Consider the following 23,107-nt stretch of genomic DNA (forward strand, 5'->3'; position numbering starts at 1 on the left):
CCTCAAGGAAGATAAAGGCCTGTGACTTCAGGAGGGTGCCTTCAGAGATCAGAGAGGGATCAGAGGTGTAGCTCACCCTGTCACTACGACAGTTTGTACGAAGCACTGGAAGATACTATTCTAATTTTGTATGTTTTTATTTTAAGGGTCTGAAAGCAGTCTTAAGCGCTACCTGTAAACCGTTGAGGGAAGAGGCCCAATACAGCTTGTATTCCTTGGAGAGCAGGGAGAGAAATGCAGTCTGCCTCATGGTAAAACCTGCTATGGTCCCCGTACCCTGTTGCTGAGCAGTGTTCTAATGTCTAGATGCCAGAGGGTACCATTATGGCCATCCAGTCTGGCCACCTGTATAACACAGCCCAGAGAATATCACCCAGCTGTTCCTGTATGCTAGGTCCTTACTTTTCCAAGCTGTGCTAGCACACAATGCCATCTGCAGTGTATTGTGCATTCTCTCAGCTCCCGCTCAGTGGGGTTCAAATTCACTCATGGACTCTGCTGCCTTTTGTGGGCTTGGTTTCCCTTCACCCAAACTCGTACCCTGCTGAGCTTCTTAAGCTTCACTCCCCTTTGGAGGCAATAGATACCCCACTGGGCTCTGCTAGGTTCCTGGAATTTGGAATTTGGCTCCTAGAGTGGGGGGAGGGGATGTCACCCAAGCCCAGCACTTGTGGTGCTGAAAGAAGCTGTCACTCACAGAAGATTGTGCAGAGCTGCACATTGTGATTATCCCTCTCATTTCTTACATGCTTTAAGACAGGGATCTCAAACTTGAATCACCACGAGGGCCACATGAGGACTAGTATATTGGCCCGAGGGCTACATCACTCTCAGCAAATTTGCAGATGATACTAAACTAGGAGGAGTGGTAGATACGCTGGAGGGCAGGGAAAGGATACAGAGGGACCTAGACAAATTGGAGGATTGGGCCAAAAGAAATCTGATGAGGTTCAATAAGGATAAGTGCAGGGTCCTGCACTTAGGACGGAAGAACCCAATGTACCGCTACAGACTAGGGACCGAATGGCTAGGCAGCAGTTCTGCGGAAAAGGACCTAGGGGTGACAGTGGACGAGAAGCTGGATATGAGTCAGCAGTGTGCCCTTGTTGCCAAGAAGGCCAATGGCATTTTGGGATGTATAAGTAGGGGCATAGCGAGCAGATCGAGGGACGTGATCGTCCCCCTCTATTGGATATTGGTGAGGCCTCATCTGGAGTACTGTGTCCAGTTTTGGGCCCCACACTACAAGAAGGATCATAGAATCATAGAATCATAGAATATCAGGGTTGGAAGGGACCCCAGAAGGTCATCTAGTCCAACCCCCTGCTCGAAGCAGGACCAATTCCCAGTTAAATCATCCCAGCCAGGGCTTTGTCAAGCCTGACCTTAAAAACCTCTAAGGAAGGAGATTCTACCACCTCCCTAGGTAACGCATTCCAGTGTTTCACCACCCTCTTAGTGAAAAAGTTTTTCCTAATATCCAATCTAAACCTCCCCCACTGCAACTTGAGACCATTACTCCTCGTTCTGTCATCTGCTACCATTGAGAACAGTCTAGAGCCATCCTCTTTGGAACCCCCTTTCAGGTAGTTGAAAGCAGCTATCAAATCCCCCCTCATTCTTCTCTTCTGCAGGCTAAACAATCCCAGCTCCCTCAGCCTCTCCTCATAACTCATGTGTTCCAGACCCCTAATCATTTTTGTTGCCCTTCGTTGGACTCTCTCCAATTTATCCACATCCTTCTTGAAGTGTGGGGCCCAAAACTGCACACAGTACTCCAGATGAGGCCTCACCAATGTCGAATAGAGGGGAACGATCACGTCCCTCGATCTGCTCGCTATGCCCCTACTTATACATCCCAAAATGCCATTGGCCTTCTTGGCAACAAGGGCACACTGCTGACTCATATCCAGCTTCTCGTCCACTGTCACCCCTAGGTCCTTTTCTGCAGAACTGCTGCCTAGCCATTCGGTCCCTAGTCTGTAGCTGTGCATTGGGTTCTTCCGTCCTAAGTGCAGGACCCTGCACTTATCCTTATTGAACCTCATCAGATTCCTTTTGGCCCAATCTTCCAATTGGTCTAGGTCCTTCTGTATCCTATCCCTCCCCTCCAGCGTATCTACCACTCCTCCCAGTTTAGTATCATCCGCAAATTTGCTGAGAGTGCAATCCACACCATCCTCCAGATCATTTATGAAGATATTGAATAAAACCGGCCCCAGGACCGACCCTTGGGGCACTCCACTTGATACCGGCTGCCAACTAGACATGGAGCCATTGATCACTACCCGTTGAGCCCGACAATTTAGCCAGCTTTCTACCCACCTTATAGTGCATTCATCCAGCCCATACTTCCTTAACTTGCTGACAAGAATACTGTGGGAGACCGTGTCAAAAGCTTTGCTAAAGTCAAGAAACAATACATCCACTGCTTTCCCTTCATCCACAGAACCAGTAATCTCATCATAAAAGGCGATTAGATTAGTCAGGCATGACCTTCCCTTGGTGAATCCATGCTGGCTGTTCCTGATCACTTTCCTCTCATGCAAGTGCTTCAGGATTGATTCTTTGAGGACCTGCTCCATGATTTTTCCAGGGACTGAGGTGAGGCTGACTGGCCTGTAGTTCCCAGGATCTTCCTTCTTCCCTTTTTTAAAGATTGGCACTACATTAGCCTTTTTCCAGTCATCCGGGACTTCCCCGGTTCGCCACGAGTTTTCAAAGATAATGGCCAGTGGCTCTGCAATCACAGCCGCCAATTCCTTCAGCACTCTCGGATGCAACTCGTCCGGCCCCATGGACTTGTGCACGTCCAGCTTTTCTAAATAGTCCCTAACCGCCTCTATCTCCACAGAGGGCTGGCCATCTCTTCCGCATTTTGTGATGCCCAGCGCAGCAGTCTGGGAGCTGACCTTGTTAGTGAAAACAGAGGCAAAAAAAGCATTGAGTACATTAGCTTTTTCCACATCCTCTGTCACTAGGTTGCCTCCCTCATTCAGTAAGGGGCCCACACATTCCTTGGCTTTCTTCTTGTTGCCAACATACCTGAAGAAACCCTTCTTGTTACTCTTGACATCTCTGGCTAGCTGCAGCTCCAGGTGCGATTTGGCCCTCCTGATAACATTCCTACATGCCCGAGCAATATTTTTATACTCTTCCCTGGTCATATGTCCAACCTTCCACTTCTTGTAAGCTTCTTTTTTATGTTTAAGATCCGCTAGGATTTCACCATTAAGCCAAGTTGGATGTGGATAAATTGGAGAGAGTCCAGCGAAGGGCAACAAAAATGATTCGGGGTCTGGAACACATGAGTTATGAGGAGAGGCTGAGGGAACTGGGATTGTTTAGTCTGCAGAAGAGAAGAATGAGGGGGGATTTGATAGCTGCTTTCAACTACCTGAGAGGTGGTTCCAGAGAGGATGGTTCTAGACTATTCTCAGTGGTAGAAGAGGACAGGACAAGGAGTAATGGTCTCAAGTTGCAGTGGGGGAGGTTTAGGTTGGATATTAGGAAAAACTTTTTCACTAGGAGGGTGGTGAAACACTGGAATGCGTTACCTAGGGAGGTGGTGGAATCTCCTTCCTTAGAAGTTTTTAAGGTCAGGCTTGACAAAGCCCTGGCTGGGATGATTTAGTTGGGGATTGGTCCTGCTTTGAGCAGGGGGTTGGACTAGATGACCTCCTGAGGTCCCTTCCAACCCTGATATTCTATGATTCGATGATCATTGACACCCACCCCCGGACCCGCCCCCACTCCACCCCTTCCATGAGGCCCCGCCTCTTCCCACCCTTCTCCACCCCCATTCCAACTCCTTCCCCGAAGTCCCCACCCCAACTCTGCCCCCTCCCTGGCCCTATTCCAACCCCTTCCCCAAATCCCTGCCTCCTCCCCTGAGATGCGGCTCTCCACTCCTCCCCCCTGGAAAGCGCTAAGTTCTGCCAAACAGCTGTTTGGTGTTGGGAAGTGCCTGGAGGTAGGCAGAGGAGCTGGGACACGGCGCACCGGGGGGAGGGGGATCGGGAGGAGGGGAGCTTGGTGGCCTGCAGGAAATAATTCTGGGGGGCGGGCACGGGGAGCTTGGCGGCTCGCAGGAAATAACTCCGGGGGCGTGGGGAGCTTGGCGGCCCACAGGAAATAACTCAGTGGGCTGCGTGTTTGAGACCCCTGCTTTAAGCAGTGAAATAGTTTATACTCTAATGGCAACATTTGTTATCAAGGAGTATCTTAGATAGTCTCCATCAAGATGAGTGAGGCACTGTTCTGGCTTATATGGCCAGGGCCTGGGCAGCGCACGGTCCTCTGCTGACCCTGCATGTAATGGCTAAGTTCTCCTATCACTTCAAACCTTGTCAGTTATTATTCTGAACAGTCCCTCTGCATAGTGGTCCAGTTTCCAGCACTATGGGATCCTGCAGACTTCTGTAAGCTAATGTCACAATGGGCAATGGCCAGCTGGAGCCACCAGCATTGTTCACCTGGGCAGAAAGGATAGGATTAACAGGCCCTTTATGGGTCTTAATGCTGTTCCTGAGTCTGAAATGTTTCTAGATTATCTAGATGTTTTGCTGTAGCAAATGGCAGCTAAATAAGTTTCTGCTATCTTCACTCAATTTGAAATGGAAAATAATAAACTTTAGATTGAATAAGATGTTTTAAACTAAAACTTATATTGAGAAAAACATACCAGGGCTATCAGTCCATTCAGGTGAATAATGGTCCATAGATGTGGTTGGTTGGTATCTTCATGTTGACTAATACATGCTGGCTAGCATGTATATGGTATTATCTGCACCATATATGCTAGTATGCATTAAGCAGAAATATTTTATAGCAGTTATGTAGTCTAAATAGGTCTATACCTTTACTGTAATTCAGTTATGTTAAGTATCCCATAATACCTTGCATGAGTTGAAGTAAGCTTGGGTTAAATAGATACAAAAGCTGTCTGGATCAGGACCTATGATTATTTTACCATAGCAACAGGTAGGGATTTTCACAGGTCAATACTGGAGCGTCCCAGAGGAACAGGATGGATATGATTGTTCTACTGTAGTACAAATCTAGGAGGTGCCTTCACACTTGTGTTCAGAACAAAGAGATGAGGGGTACACCATGGTACCAGAAAGATAAGGTAGAAAGCTGAATAGTTAAATCTAGTTTCAGATGACATATAACGTACCTTTTATTTGTAAACAGGTAGGGTATAAAAAGATGGCTTGAAGGGTGTAACTTTGGGAGCATACCTGCTGTGTAAAGTGAATGTAACAACGCTGCATAAGGTGCCTTAATGAAGATTGGTATCATATTGAACCTTTCTCCTGTACTATATTCTTATTGGTTTATAGTAATAAATCTGACATTGGTTGTTTGGTCTCTTAAACATATTTTGTATCTTAACCAAAGTGTGGTCAAGCATTTCACTATAACATTTATCAACACTTCATGTTGTTAAGATAATAATAATAAAAAATTCCCTAATTGGGCTTTCTCAGGGGAAGAAGAAAGCCCAATGAGCACCCAATGAGCTGGTGCCATTGTAGAACAGTCAGCATCCACCTGTTTCTGCACTAACACTCCTTACAAAATGGCTCCTTAAACCATCAGCAACACTTGTTCTTCAAATGCAAAAGAGGAAAAAAATCAAGGTTCTCAACTCTCGATGGATGGGGAGGGGGGTGGAACACTGATGGTTTGAAGAAGCAGGTCACCACTCGGAAGAGGAGGAGGCAGAAAGATGAATGCAGGGAGCAGGAGAGAAGGCGAATCTAGGCCCCAAGAGCACACGTGATACAATGACTAACATCAGCATCATAGAACTCAAGAGGCCATCTAGTCTAGTCCCCTGTGCTCATGGCAAGACTAAGTATTATCTAGACCATTCCTGACAGGTGGTTGTCTAACCTGCTCTTAAAAATCTCCAATGATGGAGATTCCACAACTCCCTAGGCAATTTAGTCCAGTGCTTAACCACCCTGCCAGGAAGCTTTTCCTAATGTCCAACCTAAACCTCCCTTGCTGCAATTTTAGCCCATTGCTTCTTGTCCTATCCTCAGAGTTTAAGAAAAACAAATTTTCTTTCTCCTCCTTATAACAATCTTTTACACACTTGAAAACTGTTCATCATGTCCCTTCTCAGTCTTCTGTTTTCCAGACTAAACAAACCCAATTTTTTCAATCTTCCCTCATAGGTCATGTTTTCCAGACCTTTAATCATTTTGGTTGCTCTTCTCTGAACTCTCTCCAATTTGTCCACATCTTTTCTGAAATGTGGCACCCAGAACTGAACATGATACTCCAACTGAGGCCTAATCAGAGCGGAGTAGAGGGGAAGACTTACTTGTGTCTTGCTTACAACTCTCCTGCTAATACATCCCAGAATGATCACTTTTTTTGCAACAGCATTACACTGTTGACTCATATTTAGCTTGTGATCCACTATGACCCCCAGATCCCTTTCTGCAGTACTCCTTCCTAGGCAGTCATTTCCCATTTTGTATGTATGCAGTTGATTGTTCCTTCCTAAATGGAGTACTTTGCATTTGTCCTTGCTGAATTTCATCCTATTTACTTCAGACCATTTCTCCTTTGGTCCTAAGCCACATGCAGCCTCTGAAGTATTCCACACTCATGGGTGCCACACCATCTAGAATGGCAGCAAGTCCTGTTTCTTTTGGCCCTGTACCCATTGCAGAATGGGTTCCTACAGTACTCTTGTGCTCAGGGCGGTCCATAGCTGTTCTGGAGCCCTACACAGCCCTCCAGGCCTCTGTGGGGGAGGGGGGGGGAGCTGGGCCACAGGCCTCTGCAGGGGCTGGCTTGGGGGCTAGGGGGAACCGCTCACCAGCAGTGTGGCTGGGGCCCAGTTGCTGCACTCTCGCTGCTGGTGAGTGCAGCGGCCTGGCTGTGCTGCACTCCTCAGGGGAGTGGGGGCGGGCAGGGAAGAGCCAGACCAGGGGCTGGAGCAGCATGCAGCTGGTGCCCCATGCAGCTACCTGCTTTGCGCATGGGTAAGGACGGCCCTGGTTGTGCTAAGGTACGGCCAGTCTCCCATCGCTGCAGTTGCAATCTGTCTCCCAGGGACACGTTCAGCCCCATGGCGGGGTGGCACTGGAATCACATTTAACACCATTTTTACGAGGAACATCAGAGCGGGTGCGGAAACGCCGGGCCTAGCCCTGCTGTCTGGGGCGGAGGGGTTCTGGCTGCACCAGCTAGTGCTCTGTAAGAGTCCGGCAACAGGAGCCGGGCGAGACGCCGGGCCGGGCCGGGCGGACCTGCCGCTGCGCAGGCGGGCAGCGCGCTTCTCCAGGCCGCCGCTGCGCCGAGGCCGGTCCGACCCCGCGGCGCCGACTTCGCGGGCGAGGGGCGGGATTTATCCCCTTTCCCTCATGCGCAAACGAGGCTTCCCGCCACACTCGCCCTCCGCGGCCGCGACTCCTCGGATTCGGAGCAGCAGCGCAGCCAGCCCGGGGACCCCCGAGCCGCCCGGGGACAGGAGAAAACGGAGCGTGCCCATGGTCGCGCCGTGCGCGTTGCCAGGACAACCGCCCGTAACAAGCCTGATTGGGCCAAAAAAGTAAAACCCGCCCCAACACAGAGGGGAGTAGGATGGGCGTCCGTGCGTCACGACGCTGGGCAAGGATGGGCGTCCGTGCGTCACGACGCTGGGCGAGGGGCACCGTCCACTCCAAAGAGGCGGCCCTCGCGTGGCCCTGCCCCCCGTTGCAACAAGGGACAACAAGCCCGACGCCGCCGATCTCTGGCTAGCGGTCGCTCACGTCACTGCCCGGCGTCATCGCTCGCGCGGCTGTGCGTAAAGAAGGCGCGACCGAGGGACGCCGTAGTCCCGCCCCTAGCCTCTCTCGCGGGAGCCCCACCCCCGCGTCCATCGCCGCGCCGAGTCTGTCCTCCTCAGCCGGTCACCGGTCCGTTTCCGGCGCGCGCCGCCGTGACGTGAAGTCCCGTGTCCGGCCCGGCCCGGGCCCCGCTCCGCCATGCGATGTCCGCGCTGAACTGGAAACCCTTCGTCTACGGCGGGCTGGCCTCGCTGGTGGCCGAGTTCGGTGAGGCGCGCGGCCGCGCCCCTGCGCCGTACCCCGCGGGCCTGTGGCCGGGGGCGGGGAGTTGCGCCCCTCCCGGCAGCCTGGCCCCGCTGGAAGGGCTCGGGGTAACGGCGGGCGAGGCGCTGAGCGGGGCTCCCCGGGCCGCGCTGCGGGGGGAGTGTGAGCGGACCAGGGGCGTGGCGATGGGCTCGCAGAGAGGAGCTGCAAGACCGACCTGAGCCTGGTCTGGCAAACCTTCCTTCCCGCGCCGCCTGCAGGAGCAGGATCTCTGTAGCTCGCCCCGAGACCATCGGGGCACCACGTGTGGGGAGATTTTTGGCAGCAGAGAGCTCTGGGTCACAGCAGGCAAAGGCAGAGTTAGTGCAGGGGTCAGCAACCTTTCAGAAGTGGCCTGCGGAGTCTTCATTTATTCACTCTAATTTAAGGTTTCGCATGCCAGTAATACATGTTAATGTTTTTAGAAGGTCTCTCTCTATAAGTTTATAATATATAACTAAACTAGTGTTGTATGTAAAGCAAATAAGGTTTCTAAAATGTTTAAGAAGCTTCATTTAAAATTTAAATTAAAATGCAGAGCCCCCTGGACCGGTGGCCAGGACCCAGGCAGTGTGATTGCCACTGAAAATCAGCTTGCCTGCTGCCTTTGGTGTGCATCCCATAGGTTGCCTACCCCTGCTCTAGTGTCTGAAAGCTAGATAAACTTGGACTGGAATTGAGGGGCACATTTTTACAGTAAACATAATTAGCCATAGGGCCAACTTTCCAAAAATGAATTTCATACCACAGTCTTTCAGTCAAGGCTGGATCTCTCTTTCTAAAAAGATCTGCTCTAGTTTACCCACAGATTGTTAGTTTCAACATAGAAATCACTGGGTGAAATTGTCTGGCTGGTGTTGTGCAGGAAGCCAGTCTGACCATCACAATGATTGGTTGTGGTCTTTTAGTATAAAGTGCCTGTCCTTGTCCCAGGGACACACAGGAGGTGGGATGGGAGACAGCCTCTCTGTGCGACTTTACTCTGCTCAGTCTGTTTGAGCTCTTTAACGTAAGAGACTTATTTGAGCCCTGTGGGTGCCGGAGACCTGACTGGTGGTTGTACTCTTGAGGGTGCTAGTCTGTTTCCTGGGACACTGTTCCCCATCACCTTGCAGGGACTGCAGCCTGACTGGAGCCTTTCTCCATTTGTAGGGACCTTTCCTGTGGACCTCACCAAAACGCGCCTCCAAGTACAAGGTCAAAGCATTGATGCTCGCTTCCGAGAGATCAAGTACCGGGGCATGTTCCATGCCTTGTTCCGAATCTACAAGGAGGAGGGGATTCTGGCTCTCTATTCTGGGTAAGGTCTGATGCCTCCTTTTCCCAGCAAAAGGCTCTCTGCTTGATATCCTATGTGTGCAGAGTCTCCTACCCCATGCACATTGTCCTGCTGCACCCTTTGGGGAGAGGGCTACAGTCTGACCTGTGGCCATGTGCTTTCCCTTTTCTCACACTGAGCCACCACCACATCTTTTCGACTGAATGTTCGACTGATGTTTGTTAAAAAGCCTGGGAACACGGCCTGTCGCTGCAAGTTTAGGTGGAACTCTTTCTAGTCCTTGGACTCTCCAGTGGCTGGTATGTTTGGTCAGTGTCCCAAGATGATGTATGGGTCTGAAATATCCAAATAAAGACCCAGGAAGTCTCAGAGGAGAGGGGGAGGGAGGCAGGCCATCCTCTTTGCTCCTTCTCCAAAAGACTGCTTGGCTGCTATAGTCTAAACATATTTGGGTCTGGCTCCTTTGGAGATGTGTTGCCAGTCCATCCCTATGCCATGCCAAGATATTGTGCAAAGTTGTACTTCTCAGACAGCACTTTGCTCTCTCATTGGTGTTAGGCATGTGGGTGTGATAGCTGATCACTTCTTGGGAGCTGCTCTGCGTATAACAGTGACATAAAGGTGGAGAAGTAGGGGGTAACTCTGTCTCCTTGTTGAGTGTCTTGTACAAGCCCCTTCAAAACAGTTATGTGTCAGGCACTAGAATGTGGACAAGCTAGGTCCAGGCTTCTCCTTTTCTTCATGTTCGGACGGGTTGAGTTTGGCACCCAATAAGCTTTGAACTAGTAATTCTGCCATGAGCCACTCGCAGTGCAGGCAGGGTCTGTATGAGCTCACCCTGCTGAAGGGCTTATCCCTTACCATACAGTATCCTCTGCTGTTCCAGTCTTGGCCTGTTCTCAGAATCCATGGAGGTATTGTGATGCTGAGCTCCCTTGCTGAACTGTGCCTGTCAGGTGCACGGGAGCCCACAACAGGTGTGTGTGTTACATGAGCTTGTATCTGAGGGGCGTGAGCTGTGCTGGAGCCTCCAGGGGCACAATGGTGCTGGTGGGCCTTGCAGTGTGTAACCAGATCTTGTGTTTGTTTGTCCTTGCAGGATTGCTCCTGCATTGCTGAGACAGGCATCTTATGGCACCATAAAGATTGGCATTTACCAGAGCCTGAAGCGGCTGTTTGTAGATCGCTTAGAAGGTCAGTGTCAGTGAAGCGTCATGTTGAGATGTCTCTGGAACTGTCACAAATGGCACAATATGAAATCTTGAGGCCAGCCCCTCACCCATTCCATTTCTCAGTTCTTTCCCTTCTCTACCCGGCCCAGCTGCTGAATCCTAAAGAAGCTGAGTTGCGTTCCATTTCCTGCTGTCCCAACACTGGGGATAGCTGATAGAGGTCCCAATGGTGCTGGTTGCCGCTCGGACTCACTTGAGAGGCAGGCCCTGCCTCCAAGTGCTTCCCATCTAAACAGAAAAAAGGGTGGGGAAAGGAAGGATTATCCCCATTTTGCCGTTGCAGCATTGAGGCCTGGATAGCACCTCGCCTTCCTCAAAGTATCTGATTCTTATTTATCATTCCAGTTTCCCAGCTGCCTTCAGGACAAAGCCCCCACTCCCACAGTCCCGACCCCAGGGACTGCCCTGTGCAGCAGCAGTTTAAGGCTTGGTTAACTAACCTTTCCCATCTCCATTCCAGAGGCTTTGAGCCCCAGTGCCATTGCTTTTGCTCAGAGCTTATCGTCCCCTTAGTTCCGTGCCTTCTCCCTTCCTCCAGAGCTGGGCATGTGTGAACAGTCCTGAGATGTGCTTTCCTGGCTGCTTTGGGGCAGGCCACAGGATCTCCATTCTCCCCACCTGCATACTGAAGCAATAAAAATCCAGTGCAGTTTCTCTCAAGGAGCTCTGAGCATTTGACAAACCCTGATGGATTTGATTCGCAGTTGCCACCTCAAGAGGTGGGCCTCTGAGTTACTGATGAGGAAGGACTTGCCACAGCCATGCAGCAAGCCTGGGATAGAATGCAGTCCCAGGTGCTGCCCTAACTCACAAGTGATGGTCCTTCCTTGCATCTGACTCCATGGAATGTGAATTGGGTCACAAGTTGTCTGTTTCCATTTGCTGCTGCAGCACTTCCAGCTTGGTACTGTGTTCTAAATGTTTGTTTCCCTGCAGGGCTGGGGCTGCCAGTGGCCTGGTCTCCTCTGGAGAGTGCTGCGGTCAGTACCATTGCCCTTTCCCAGCATAACCACTGCTCTAACTCTGGGCGTGGAGGCTTTTCCTTCTGAACTAATTGCTCCTAACCCACTCTGTCTGGGCTGTCCAGTCTCTGTCCTCTGTGTTTCGGATTCAGCTGCTAAGGATTCCAGCTCAAAGCTCTGCAGCACTGGATGACCCAAAAAATCATTTGCAAACCTAGTGCCCATGAAATCAGCTCACAGTGCCATCGGGGAGGTTGAAATTACAGATAATTATGTCTAGAAATGAAGTGCTTGGCAATCTGCTTCTCTCTCTCTCTGCCAGGCTCTGAGTTCAGAGACTGCCTTCTCCTCTGCAGAATACTGCTGAAGCCCCAACATCACTGCCACTGCCTTTGGGCCCTGGCAGCTAGGGGACAGGTTTGCCAACAGCTTAAGTAATTGGTTAGTCTCTGCACCCCACAGTTTCGCTCTCTGCATTGGTAGCTGGACTTTTCCATCCTTTTCTTCCCAAAGCTTTTCAGTTTCTCTGGTAGGCTCCCTGAATCACCATCTCTGGGCTCTGACCTTCTTTCCCCCTGCCTAATTGCAGATGAGACGCTGCTAATCAACATGATCTGTGGGGTGGTTTCAGGGGTGATCTCGTCCACGCTGGCCAACCCGACAGATGTGCTGAAGGTAAGAGGTGCCTGTTTTGAGGGACCGTCCCTGATGGGCCAGGTCCTGATATGATTAAGCTGATTCTTTCCTTTCTTCCAGCTGGAGCGGATTGCCCTCCAAGCCACTTGCCAGGCTTTGGCTTGGGTGTAGAAAGAAAGCACTACCTTGGTTGGGGGAGTGAAGGAGAGAGGTAATATGAGGGAGCCACAGCCCGGTGCAGGAAGGAGGTGGAAAATGCAGCTGCTGAGCTCTGTGGTGAAAGATGCTCTGGAGCCCCAGCACTGGGTGAACTGTGCAAAGGACTAAGAGTGCTGGCCAGTAGTCAGGCATGCCACAAGCCTTCTCCCCATGGCCACTACCCACAGCTTTGGTGATGGACCTCCATTCTGATCTGTAGCCCCCTGTTACTCCAGTCCTGCAGAGTGACAGCAGAGCCCAGCCTGGCCTATTCTTTGTCCTGGTGCTAGGTCTAGGGGGCCTCATCTGGGGGAGTCTCTCTTGATTGAATTCACATGGGGCTCAGCCTCTGTTTAAAAAAAAAAAAAAATTGCCTCCCTTGCTTTGTTCTTTGTCTGACCTCTGAGCACTGAGATCCATTAGCTAGTCCTATAAGGTCCTGCCCTCTCCAGTCCACTGTCACTTTCATGGTGCTGCGACCTAGCCATTCCTCCAAATGCACTTTCCTGGCGCCTGAATAACTCTTCCACTGGGCAGTTGGATGTTACTCCGCTATACTTGGCTATTTCTCCCGTCCTAGGTGGGAGCTGAATCTGTATGTTAACATAACTCTGCTCGGCAGCCACTGCTGCCTGATGGAATCTGTCCCCTCATTTCAGATTCGAATGCAGGCTCAAGGCAGCTTATTCCAGGGGGGCATGATTGGCAGCTTCATTGATATCTACCAGCAGGAAGGCACGCGTGGGCTCTGGAGGGTAAGTACCCACTGCTGAGAGTCCTTTCTACTCAGGCAGCAGAATAGTAAACTGCTTCCTTAACTGCCATTTTCTGACTAAAGCCAGGTGATGAGTTCACCTTCTGATCCCGGTGTGCTGCTATCCCTTGGTGTAAGTGAAGCATCTGGAGAGTGACCGGGCCAAGGACAGGAGCAGGCTTGCTGTTTTGTCTGCTGTCCATGGAGAAACTGTGGCTAAGGTCACTCTGTGTATGTGTTGGATTGGAACACAAGCAGGATGTGAATGGGACAGGTCCCCTCATGCTCAGAGTCCAGTCTTCCAAAACCTGCCCCTTTCCCAGAATGTTCAGCTGCAGAATAGTTAACAGGCAGAGCAGGATCCAGCAGTTGGATCCTCCTTGTTCCTCCCCCTAGCTCACCTCTTGAAGAGTGACTCAGCCTAGGTATCTCTCAGTGGGTTTTGAACACCCTTGTGAGGTTAGTGAGGAAGAGTCTGCAGAACTCAGCAGAATAGCTTGTGGCATCCTCACAGAAGCCTGAGGCTGAGTACGCTGTCAGGGGAGGAGTTCTCAATGTCAGCGAGTGTTTCCCTTGAATGTCCTCACCAGAACACTTAAGCTTAAAGACACAAGTTGTTTAAAGGTGAGAAAATCCACAGTTAATGTTCTGCACCAGCCTCAGCTCTGCCTTGTGTCCAGCCTGAGACCCCCCTATCCCTTGTTGCCTGGAATCTGCCCTGTGTGTGTGTGTGAATGACAGCAGGATGGCAGCTTCCTGGTGACTGGTGGAAGGGTGGATTGGGAAGACAGGATCTTGAGCTTAAAGGTGCTAATATGCTTTAGAGCCCACTTGTTACTGTTAGTGCATTGAGGAGTTAGCCGCACTGCTTGGGGTTTGTGGTAAGACGCTTTGGCCTGCTTTTACTATAGTGACCTCGCCATAGAAATCCTTCCATGAGCTTGAACCAGCAAACCCAAACTGGAGAGAGCTCCAGTACTGGGATTCCCAAGTCAGATGGCTTTCCCAAATGGAGCATTCCCCTTTATCTCTGCCATGTATTCAGTACAATCCTTCAGAGGGAAGATACTTGTCCCTAAATCTCTCGCTTACTCCAGAGCCTCCTGGGCTGGAAGGGAGGGGCAGGGTAAGGAGTATCTCCGCTGCTGGTTTTGGCTCAGCGGTTACTGTTAAGATTATTCCTGCTCTCTAGACAAACGCACACGAGAGGGGAAGAGAGGATAGAAAAGAAAGGAAAACATCTGTCTCACGGACACGTGCTGCAGGCAGGATACAGTACACAGTCAGGTCAGTCACAAGTGGGTGCGTGCTAGCCCTGGCCCCAGCTCACTCTCTTGGTCTAAAAGCTGGCATGCCCTGGCCCCCTCCTGCCACCTCTCCTTCATGCTGAGGTGAGCCTGCTTGTGAAGCCTCAGCTTGTCATACTGATTGTAGCAATGGTAGTGTGGAGGTGAATTAATGCTGGAGCTGACCAAGTTTGGTAATAGTTACACAGAAGCCGAAGAAGATAGGGAAGAGGATAGACATGAAACAGCTCTTGAGGGACGGGCAATGGGATTCTTAAATCAACCTCCCTCAGGTCACTGCGGATTGGTGTGGTCTGAAGGCCATATCTTCTCATTGGCCTGTTTGCCAGCTGGATGTACTGAAGAATTCCCCCAGCATCTGCAGGCCAAAGGGTTTTCCTTCGGGTGAGAGAGTGGCATCCAGGACATTAATGTCCTTACACTTCTCTACAGTGCCCAGAAGGGGCAGCCATCACTGTCCTATCTCCTTCTCCAGTCCATTGCCCATGGTTTTTCTCTGACCCAGGAATTTCTCGTCTGTTGTTGTGGAAATGGGTCACCTGTTTGGCCTCCTTGAGGGTTGCTTCGCAGTCAGTTCAGATGGCTCTTTCTAACTTACTCTTGTTTCCTTCAGCTGTTTTGTAATCTGTTCTCAGGCCAGAGCAACCTTCTGCCAGGTTGGACTCCCAGATCATAGGCTGTGGTGCAAAAGAGACTGGGGTCCTAGCAGCTCCTTGCCATGCTGACAGGGAGGATGTGGCCCCTGCATAACTGCATCTTGTTTCTGGTTAATCTATGCTGGCTTCTAGTTTTGTTAGGTGCTGCACAGTGGGAGAAGTTGAGTGATTTAAGGGCTTCAGCTGGGGTCTCTGGGGGCAGGTGAGGAGCCTGATCCAGCCAGGCTACAGGCCAGGGGACAGAGTGGCAGGACACACAGTTCATGTTGTTAGTGAAGTGATGTCAGGGTGGAGGGAGCATAACTCTCTAAAACCAGGATGGGGAGTCATGCCCAAAGGGAGGAGGGCTCTGGAAGTAAAACCAAGAGACAGTGGGCTTCCCTTATCCAAGGGCAAGTGCAGCTGGTGAACTAGGGGAGGCAGCCAGAAGGCATGGTCATGGGCTGCAGGGCTGACTACCGTGGGAGGGCTTTTCAGAGTGTCTAGGAGGAATGGGGCCCTGCCTCCAGTGGTAAATTGAGTGCTTGTGTTTGGTAGGGTGTAGTCCCCACGGCGCAGAGAGCTGCCATTGTGGTTGGAGTGGAGCTGCCAGTTTACGACATCACCAAGAAGCACCTGATCCTCTCAGGGTTCATGGGGGATACAATCTTTGCCCACTTCATGTGAGTATCTGCAATCCCCTCTGCTCTCTTTGGATCCAGTGGGGGTAGGCGTTGCCTGTCAGACATGCTGGAGAAGGGCAGGATGTAATTATGCAGTGCAGCCTGTGGGGTTAACCCTTGACCAGTTCCTGATTATGCTGAATGCAATGTCAGCAGCTTGGCTAGATCCTATTGAGGGGGCAAGGACTGCAGCTCTGCAGTGGCATCCACTTCTTGGGGGTCTACAGAGAGCAGTTCCACAGCAGTTCAGCTGCCTGGCATGTGGGCAGTAGGATGGCATGTGGTGCAGGTCTCCCAGCTAGAATCCAGTGGGACTTACAGGAGGAGAGGTGAAGGAGGTTGGGAACAGGAATTCTGTAGAGCATGTGACATGAGCTGCTGCATTCCTAGCTACTTTATTCCCCATTCCTCCCCTGCCCTGGCTTCTGATTCTAGGCTGTTGCTGCAGAGTGGTTCAGTGAGATGATTCTTTTGTCAGGGTTTCTTAGCTGGGGGTGCTGTGGGGCAACCGCTGAGTTTGCACCACATGGCTGGAGGGAGGAATTCAGCAGGATACAGTGAGAGCAAGGACAAGGGAGGGGAGTAGTAAGACGGTTGCCTTTGCCTTGCTCTACTCCAGCTGCCATTCTCAGTGTTGGTCTTCTGCTCTTGCAGCACTCACTCTGAGGAAGCATCCCCAATACCAGCCCTGCACCCAGTCCTTGAATTCAGCCCCTGCAGGCTTCCAAAAACCACCTGCCATGACTGCAGTGCCACAGCCCTTGGCGGATCTCAATGCGTCATGGCAAGAAACTGCAGCTTGTCCCTGAGTCCAGATTTAGGAGAGGCTTGAAATCTCCCCAAGCCCCATGGGGGATTACAACCTCTGGGGCTTGGATTTAGGAGATGGTTGCAATGATGAATGTGCTCCTCCTGCCGGAGTGATGGCATGTGCATCTTGTCTGCACCATGGGTTTCTGAATGGCAACAGACAGCATGAGAACAGATGGAGCAAAAAAAGTTAGCTGCACTATGTTCTCGTGGAGAGCGCTCTCCCTGTGCCCTCGGATGTGTGTGAGGCATGTCACCAGCCTGGGCCCGGAGCAGCCTCTAATGCTTTGATGCATTTAGTTCCAGTTTTACATGTGGGCTGGCCGGAGCCATCGCCTCCAACCCAGTGGACGTGGTGCGAACACGGATGATGAACCAGAGGGCAATAGTGGGAACTGTGGAGCTCTACAAAGGCACACTGGATGGTCTAGTAAAGGTAAGAAGCCAGATAGTGTTGGGCAAGTGGGGTTACAGCCATCAGGGCCCAGTTGAGCCTGAGCCGGATCTGATGTCACACGTGACTCTGATCCTCGCAGCAAAAGGCACCAGCCATGGAGCATTCTTCTCCAGGAGTCTTGCAGTGCACTAAACATGGACTTGAGGAGCTGCCCCCTGGGCCTGTTCCTGTGAGATGGGACTTTGGGAGTTGGGGGAGAGACAGTCAGAGCAGGGACAGCCCAAGATCTTATTCATAGATTCCAAGGCCAGAAGGGACCATTGCGTCCTCTAGTCTGACCCCCTGTATAACATAGGCCAGAGAACTGCCCCAAACTAATTCCAAGAGCAGAGCTTTGAGAAGAACATCTTGCCTTGCACCAGCCAGTTAGACTGGAGTTGTTCTGTGCTGAAGGGTGCTACATTGTATGTAGGGAGGGGAGACCAAGTCTGTCTCTTCAGGAATAGGCAAGAGCAACTAGGACGCTACTGGAGTCATTTTAGCAGAAACAACCCTGTTTCATAGTGCACTTGGGGAGCATCTCGTGGTCACTCTGTCTCTCTCTTCTCCAGACATGGAAGAGTGAGGGCTTCTTTGCACTCTATAAAGGGTTCTGGCCCAACTGGCTTCGGCTTGGCCCTTGGAATATCATTGTATCCTTGAAAGAGTGACTGGGTGACAGTGTGGGTGCGGCTAGCAGGAGAAAGTCCAGGACAGAAAGAACTACACGAAGCAGACAGGGTTCTTGCTCTAGTCAGGCACCATTAGCCCCATTAACCAAATCAAGTCATGGCTCTGTCTTCCCTGCAATGGCGCACTCAGATGTACTCGCTGCCCTTCATGGACAGTGATCGTGCAGATTACAACGCAGCTGCAGCCTACTGCATGGCCAAGAAACCAGCAGGGGGTGCATTGTAGCTTCTAATGTAGTCTGCTGAGTGGCTAGTCCTATGTCCCACTTGTGTCGCCAGAGCAGGGAGTTCTGCTGTGGCTTTATAATTGTAAGGAAACCTTCATTACAGTGAGCTGCTTGGTTTGAGGTCCCCATATCTGCTCTGAGCCCTTTGGGGCTGGCAGTCTCTGAGCAGGCCCCTGCTTTTGGGATGAAGTCTGGGGAAAGCCTTGGGATGCATAGGACAGGTGATCGGAACAGGCACTGTTTGCAGTTATCCTGTACCTCAAGCCTTGTATTGGACCCTTTTTTACTTTTCTGAAAAATGTGTCCTCCCAGTGTGGAAAGCACATATACTGGAGAGGCAGAGGTGGCCAGCTGAGCCCTGAGTGAGCCCTCTATCCTGTCCCAGCTGTTTGAGAGGGTTAGAGACTTCCCTCTGCTGGGCTTCCATGGGGTTTGACCACTCCCCCTCCCCATGTGCAGGCTGCTTCTAGCTGTAGTGCCCCCTAAAGGAAGGCTTCTGGCGATATTTTCCTCTTGGAAGTGGTAGTGTGGCCTTGCCATGTGTGGGCGTTTAGCTGTATTGTGGTAACCCCTCACACTACTGTAGGAGAAATTCCGCCAGACTTTCTTGCAGATTTTCTGTCCTTCTGTGGGCATGTGGCAAGGAATGGGGCCAACAGGACTAACCTGTTCCAGCAAGTGTACTGTAGAGCAGTGCTTCTCAAGCAATCTGATGTGGGAGACCAGGAACCTTTTTTCCCAATGTGCGCGCAGACGGGCAGCCGATGGCTCGCGAGCGGGCCCCGGTCTGCGGACCACCACTTTGAGTAGCACTGCTCTAGAGTACAAACTCCTACCTGCTGGGGGTATCCCTACTCCATTCAGACATAGCTGCCAAAATAAGAGTCAGCCACAGCAGTTTGTTTACCAACCATGACCAGTAAAGCTGAAAGTCTCAGTGCACTTTCCTCCTCAGTGGCTTCTCAGAATGCCCCAGCAAGCCCTGGCCCCAGGGAGTTGTCTGCAGCTGCCTCCTGTAGGATCTCTCTGAGACAGCTGCAGGACGTGGTCCTGTGTGGAGTGCCAGGGAGCTCCTTGGAGTGACTGACACTGGAGCTCCGTGATGATTTCCATGCTGGCTGTGAGGGTGGAGCTGCTCTGGCTTTCCTGCTGCATGTGAGCTTTGGTCAGCAGCAACTGGAGCGCTCAGGAGCCTGTGTGGGGTGGGAGGGCTGCACGAGTATGTTGGCCCCATTCCTTGACATGCCCCCCAGTTTTTTATCACATATGAGCAGTTGAAGCGACTTCCATTCTAGGGCTGCCTCCAATCCACGGGCACAGCCTCCAAGACATGCAGTTGGGAATGAGCAGCCTGAAGTTGCTGCCCTCTTTTTCACTCATTTCACCTCCCTGTGTCTTGATGTCTTGGCATGCGTGGATTGGGACCCGCAGTCCACTGAACGTCTGGTCCTTGGAGCACGTCCTGCCTGCAGCGGAGCGGAGGCCGGAGGAAGAGGTTGTGTGTTCTAGGGGAAGTATTAACTGTACCCAGGGGCAGCGAGTTATATTGCCACGTAGTGCCTTGGCACCAGCAATATTCAGAGCCCAGGGGCCCAGCTCCACCAATATTTGGGGCTGGGTGCCCCCTTGCCCGGCGCACTTGCCGCCCTCACGCACCTCCCCGCAAGTGTCCCCCGGCCCCCGCTTGCTGCCCCCATGCACCTCCCTGGGTGCCTCTTCTGAGCAGCGCTGTGTCCCTGCAGCAGCTGCTGCCACAGGGTCCTAGTGCCCCCCATCTTGATTGCCAGGGCAGACTGACTCAGCTTGCCCTTCCACCTCAGACCCTTCCCTTTTCCGGCGGGACCCGCCACCAGCACAGGGGGCCACCCTGCTCACAGTCACTGCTCCTGCCCCATGCTGGGCAAGGAGGCAGCCCCATCCCTCACCCCCAGTGAGGCTACAGTGAAGGGCAGCAGGAGGGGAGGAGGCACATGCAGCAGCCCCCAGCACCCACCATGGGGGAGGCAAGGGAGATTTCTGGACCTGAGAGGAGCCCTAGGAGCATGTGCAGTGACAGTGGTGGGGGTGAGTGTGCTGCTCGAGGGGTGGGAAAGGGGGGCTCCTCCCCCAGAGCTCGCTGCTGCTGGCAGGGAAAGGGCTGGGGGGAGTCCTCCTCTCTGGCCCCTGTCCCGGAGCAGCCTGCCTGCACCCCAGACTCATCCCTAGCCCTGCCCCACCCCAGAGCCCAAACCCCCAGCCAGAGCTTTCAACCCCCCACACACCCTCAACCCTCTACCCTAGCCCTGAGCCCCTCCAACACCCCAAACACCTTATCCCCAGTCCCAGTCAGAGCCCTCATCCCCCTGCACACCAACCCTCTGCCCCAGCCCTGAGCCTCTCTAACACCCCAAACCCCCAGCCCCAGACAGAGCCCTCACCCCCCACACTCCTACTCTCACCCTGAGCCCCTCCCACGGCCCTCACCCCTGCACCCCCTACCTCTGCACTCCCTCCCAGAGCCTGCATCCCAGTCCCCTGCCCCAGCCTAGGGCCTGCACCCCAGACCTCCTCCCACCCAAACTCCCTCCCAGAGCCTTGGGCAGGTGGGGGGTGGAGTTTGGGCAGGGGCGGGTTCTGGGCACCACCAGAAATTATACAAACCTGCCGCCCCTGACTGTACCAGTGTCTGGGCATGAAGCGGTGTCTTCTGTGAAGACCAGTGTGGTGCGGTGGCCTTGCAGTACAGGTGTGGTATGTGTTGGTTGGGCTTGTGCGCATTGCTGCACCCTGCCTGATGGGCGGGACAGAAGATGGAGCTGGAGTGGAGGCGGCCATGTTTTCCTGCAGACCTGTAACCTCATTAAACTATTTATTGACAGGGTTGTCTGGGTTTGTCTGTTGCTTTTGTGTGGGTGTGATTCCCACAGCAGATGGCCTGTCTCTGCCCCTGGAGAGGAAAAGGAGCAACCATTTAGTGCAGCTGCAATGTCCGATTTTCTTAGAATATACGTTGCACTTTTTATAGCACCTTCTGGTGAAGGGCCCTAGCCCCCCTTTAACTTGGGAAACAGGCCCAGAATGCCTGGAGTTTTGCCCAGACACATACAGTATGACTCTAGGAATGTCAGGCATGGAACCTGAGACTCCTGACTCCCTGTCTGCTGCTTTACCTACTTGATAAGTGGTCCCTAAATTGTGAGGTGTGCCTCCCTAAGGGAGCATGGAGGAACATTGGGGGGGGGGGGGGGGGGCTGTGGTGGGGCCTGGGCCATCCCACCCTGGGCATGGGGCTGGAGCGCCGCTCTGCCCCCCAGACCAGCTCTTATCCCAGCTGCAGCTCCCCCTCTAGCCCCAGCTCCTCTCCATCCCCAGTTCTGCTATCATCCTGAGTTTCTCTGCTGAGTCAACTGTGCAGTAATGGGGAGGAGGGTGTGTGTGGGGGGGAGATAACTGGAAAAGTTTGGGCACCACTGTGCTATATTGTGCTGCCTTTAACACCGAGTCATTCTGAAATACTGGCAAGAAAGCACTTGAGACAAAGGAGAGCAGAATAATGTGGAAGATCTCCATGCTCAAAACATCCGGGCTGGGGCAGATCGGGAATATTGAAAGGACATGGGATTTTCACTCCCTGTGGTTCAGTAAACCTGGATAAATCTAGGAGAGCTGTACATATTCTTGTAGCAAATTTGATCATTGCTTCCTAGTTCTGGTAGCTGCAAAGTGTGGTTCATCACTGAAAATAGTTCTCCCTCCTTAAGCAGATATTGTGTGTGTATCGGTGGATCTGCTCGTGGTGTCAAAAGTAAGATGTTCTAATTCCTTGAAGGCCCTCAGAGCCTGGTTCAATAAGTCGTGGTCAGTTGCATACCCCTCAAGGACAACAGGTCTGCACAGGCATCAGTGAGGGTAGGAGTTGGCTGTCAAATCTTTATGCTGTGGGGGAGGAAAGCCAAGCCTGCAGCATTTCCCCATGAAAGCTGTCTCTTTTATTTGCATACTGCGGCCACTTGCGCGGGATTCACTGTCTGTCTATACAGCAATTAAACGCCTCGTTCAGCTGACTCAGGCTTGTGGGGCTAGGGCTGTGGGGCAGTAAAATTGCTGTGTAGACATTTGGGCTTGGGTTGGAGACAGACCTCTGGGACCTCTTGCTGGCTCCCAGAGCTCAGTTTCTAGCCTGAGCCCCAAAATCTACACAGCAATTTTTAGCTCTGCCCCATGAGCCTGTGTCAGTTGACGCAGGCCAGCTGCAGCAATGCTGTTGTTTCTGATTCCAGTATAGACCTATCCTAAGACCCCCAAGCTTGTGACTTCTACTGGCTCATTCAGATTTAAACTGAATTGTAAAGGTGATGCTCAAAGGGGAAAAAGTTGGGCCTACATCACTTTTTTGCTTCTCTTTCATAGCTGCATAGAGTTAAAGACCACATCGGCCCATAAACCGTTGTGCCCTGCTAACTGTAAAATGTACCCAGTCCTGCAAAGATCTGGTAGATGCTGCACCCTGAAGGTACGCATACAACAATTCCCCTTGTCACACACATCAGAGAGTGAAAAGCACATCTCATAATCACAGCTCTGCCACAACCTCAAAGTAATCCACACGCGTCCTCAAATCCCAAACATACCTTTAGGAAGCATCCCCAACCACCGTATAGTATAGGTCCACCTAACGCTCTGATTGCATAGGCAGTGTATCCAAATAATTTCCACTGGCTACTACCATCTCCTGGGGAATAGAGGGAAGGTGGTGTGGACACCCTTGCCTTTTTTTTTTCTTCTTTTTTTTTTGGTCTTTTAATAGTGTTAGATGGAATCCTGTGCATGAGAGTGACAGGGTTGGGAAAGGAGGCGAAGAGCTTGTACATTTCAGTCACTGTGGGGTTGGCAGAATAAAAGTGTGTGTATTAACTCTCTTTCAGCAGTGCTGCAACATGTCTATTAAGGTTGCATGGGCAACCTAAACTGCATTTCTGGTTTCAGAAGTTTGTTTTTTGCTTTACTCAACATTGTGCAAGGGGACAACTACCACCGAGCTGCCATAACTCTGAGTTAATGGAGCAATTTGCCATTGAATTGCCTAGGTTCTTTTTTTAATCAGGAAAATATATGTTGGTGATAGGAGTTAGTCATTTAGGCATTTGTACATCACATAGCCAGCTATTTGCATACCCA

At 51.7% G+C, this 23,107-nt stretch overlaps 1 protein-coding gene across 2 annotated transcripts; it reads left to right on the forward strand.

The window, feature by feature from the left end:
* The first annotated feature begins 7,675 nt into the window (after positions 1–7,675).
* On the forward strand, positions 7,676–20,807 carry SLC25A14 (solute carrier family 25 member 14). 2 transcript variants are annotated; one of them, XM_073360661.1, is made up of 9 exons: positions 7,682–8,063; positions 9,252–9,399; positions 10,478–10,572; positions 12,162–12,247; positions 13,066–13,161; positions 15,661–15,785; positions 16,896–17,031; positions 17,604–17,684; positions 19,204–20,807. In XM_073360661.1, exons 1-9 carry the CDS (start codon positions 8,000–8,002, stop codon positions 19,243–19,245), a joined length of 873 nt encoding a protein of 290 aa, XP_073216762.1. In that variant the 5' UTR covers positions 7,682–7,999; the 3' UTR covers positions 19,246–20,807. The 2 variants fall into 2 exon arrangements, with proteins under 2 accessions (XP_073216761.1, XP_073216762.1); XM_073360660.1 differs by lacking the exons at positions 17,604–17,684; positions 19,204–20,807 and having other exon boundaries at positions 7,676–8,063; positions 16,896–17,597.
* The last annotated feature ends 2,300 nt before the right edge of the window (positions 20,808–23,107 follow it).

Source organism: Lepidochelys kempii, chromosome 9 (genome assembly GCF_965140265.1).
Source record: "Lepidochelys kempii isolate rLepKem1 chromosome 9, rLepKem1.hap2, whole genome shotgun sequence".
Lineage (NCBI taxonomy): Eukaryota > Metazoa > Chordata > Testudines > Cheloniidae > Lepidochelys > Lepidochelys kempii.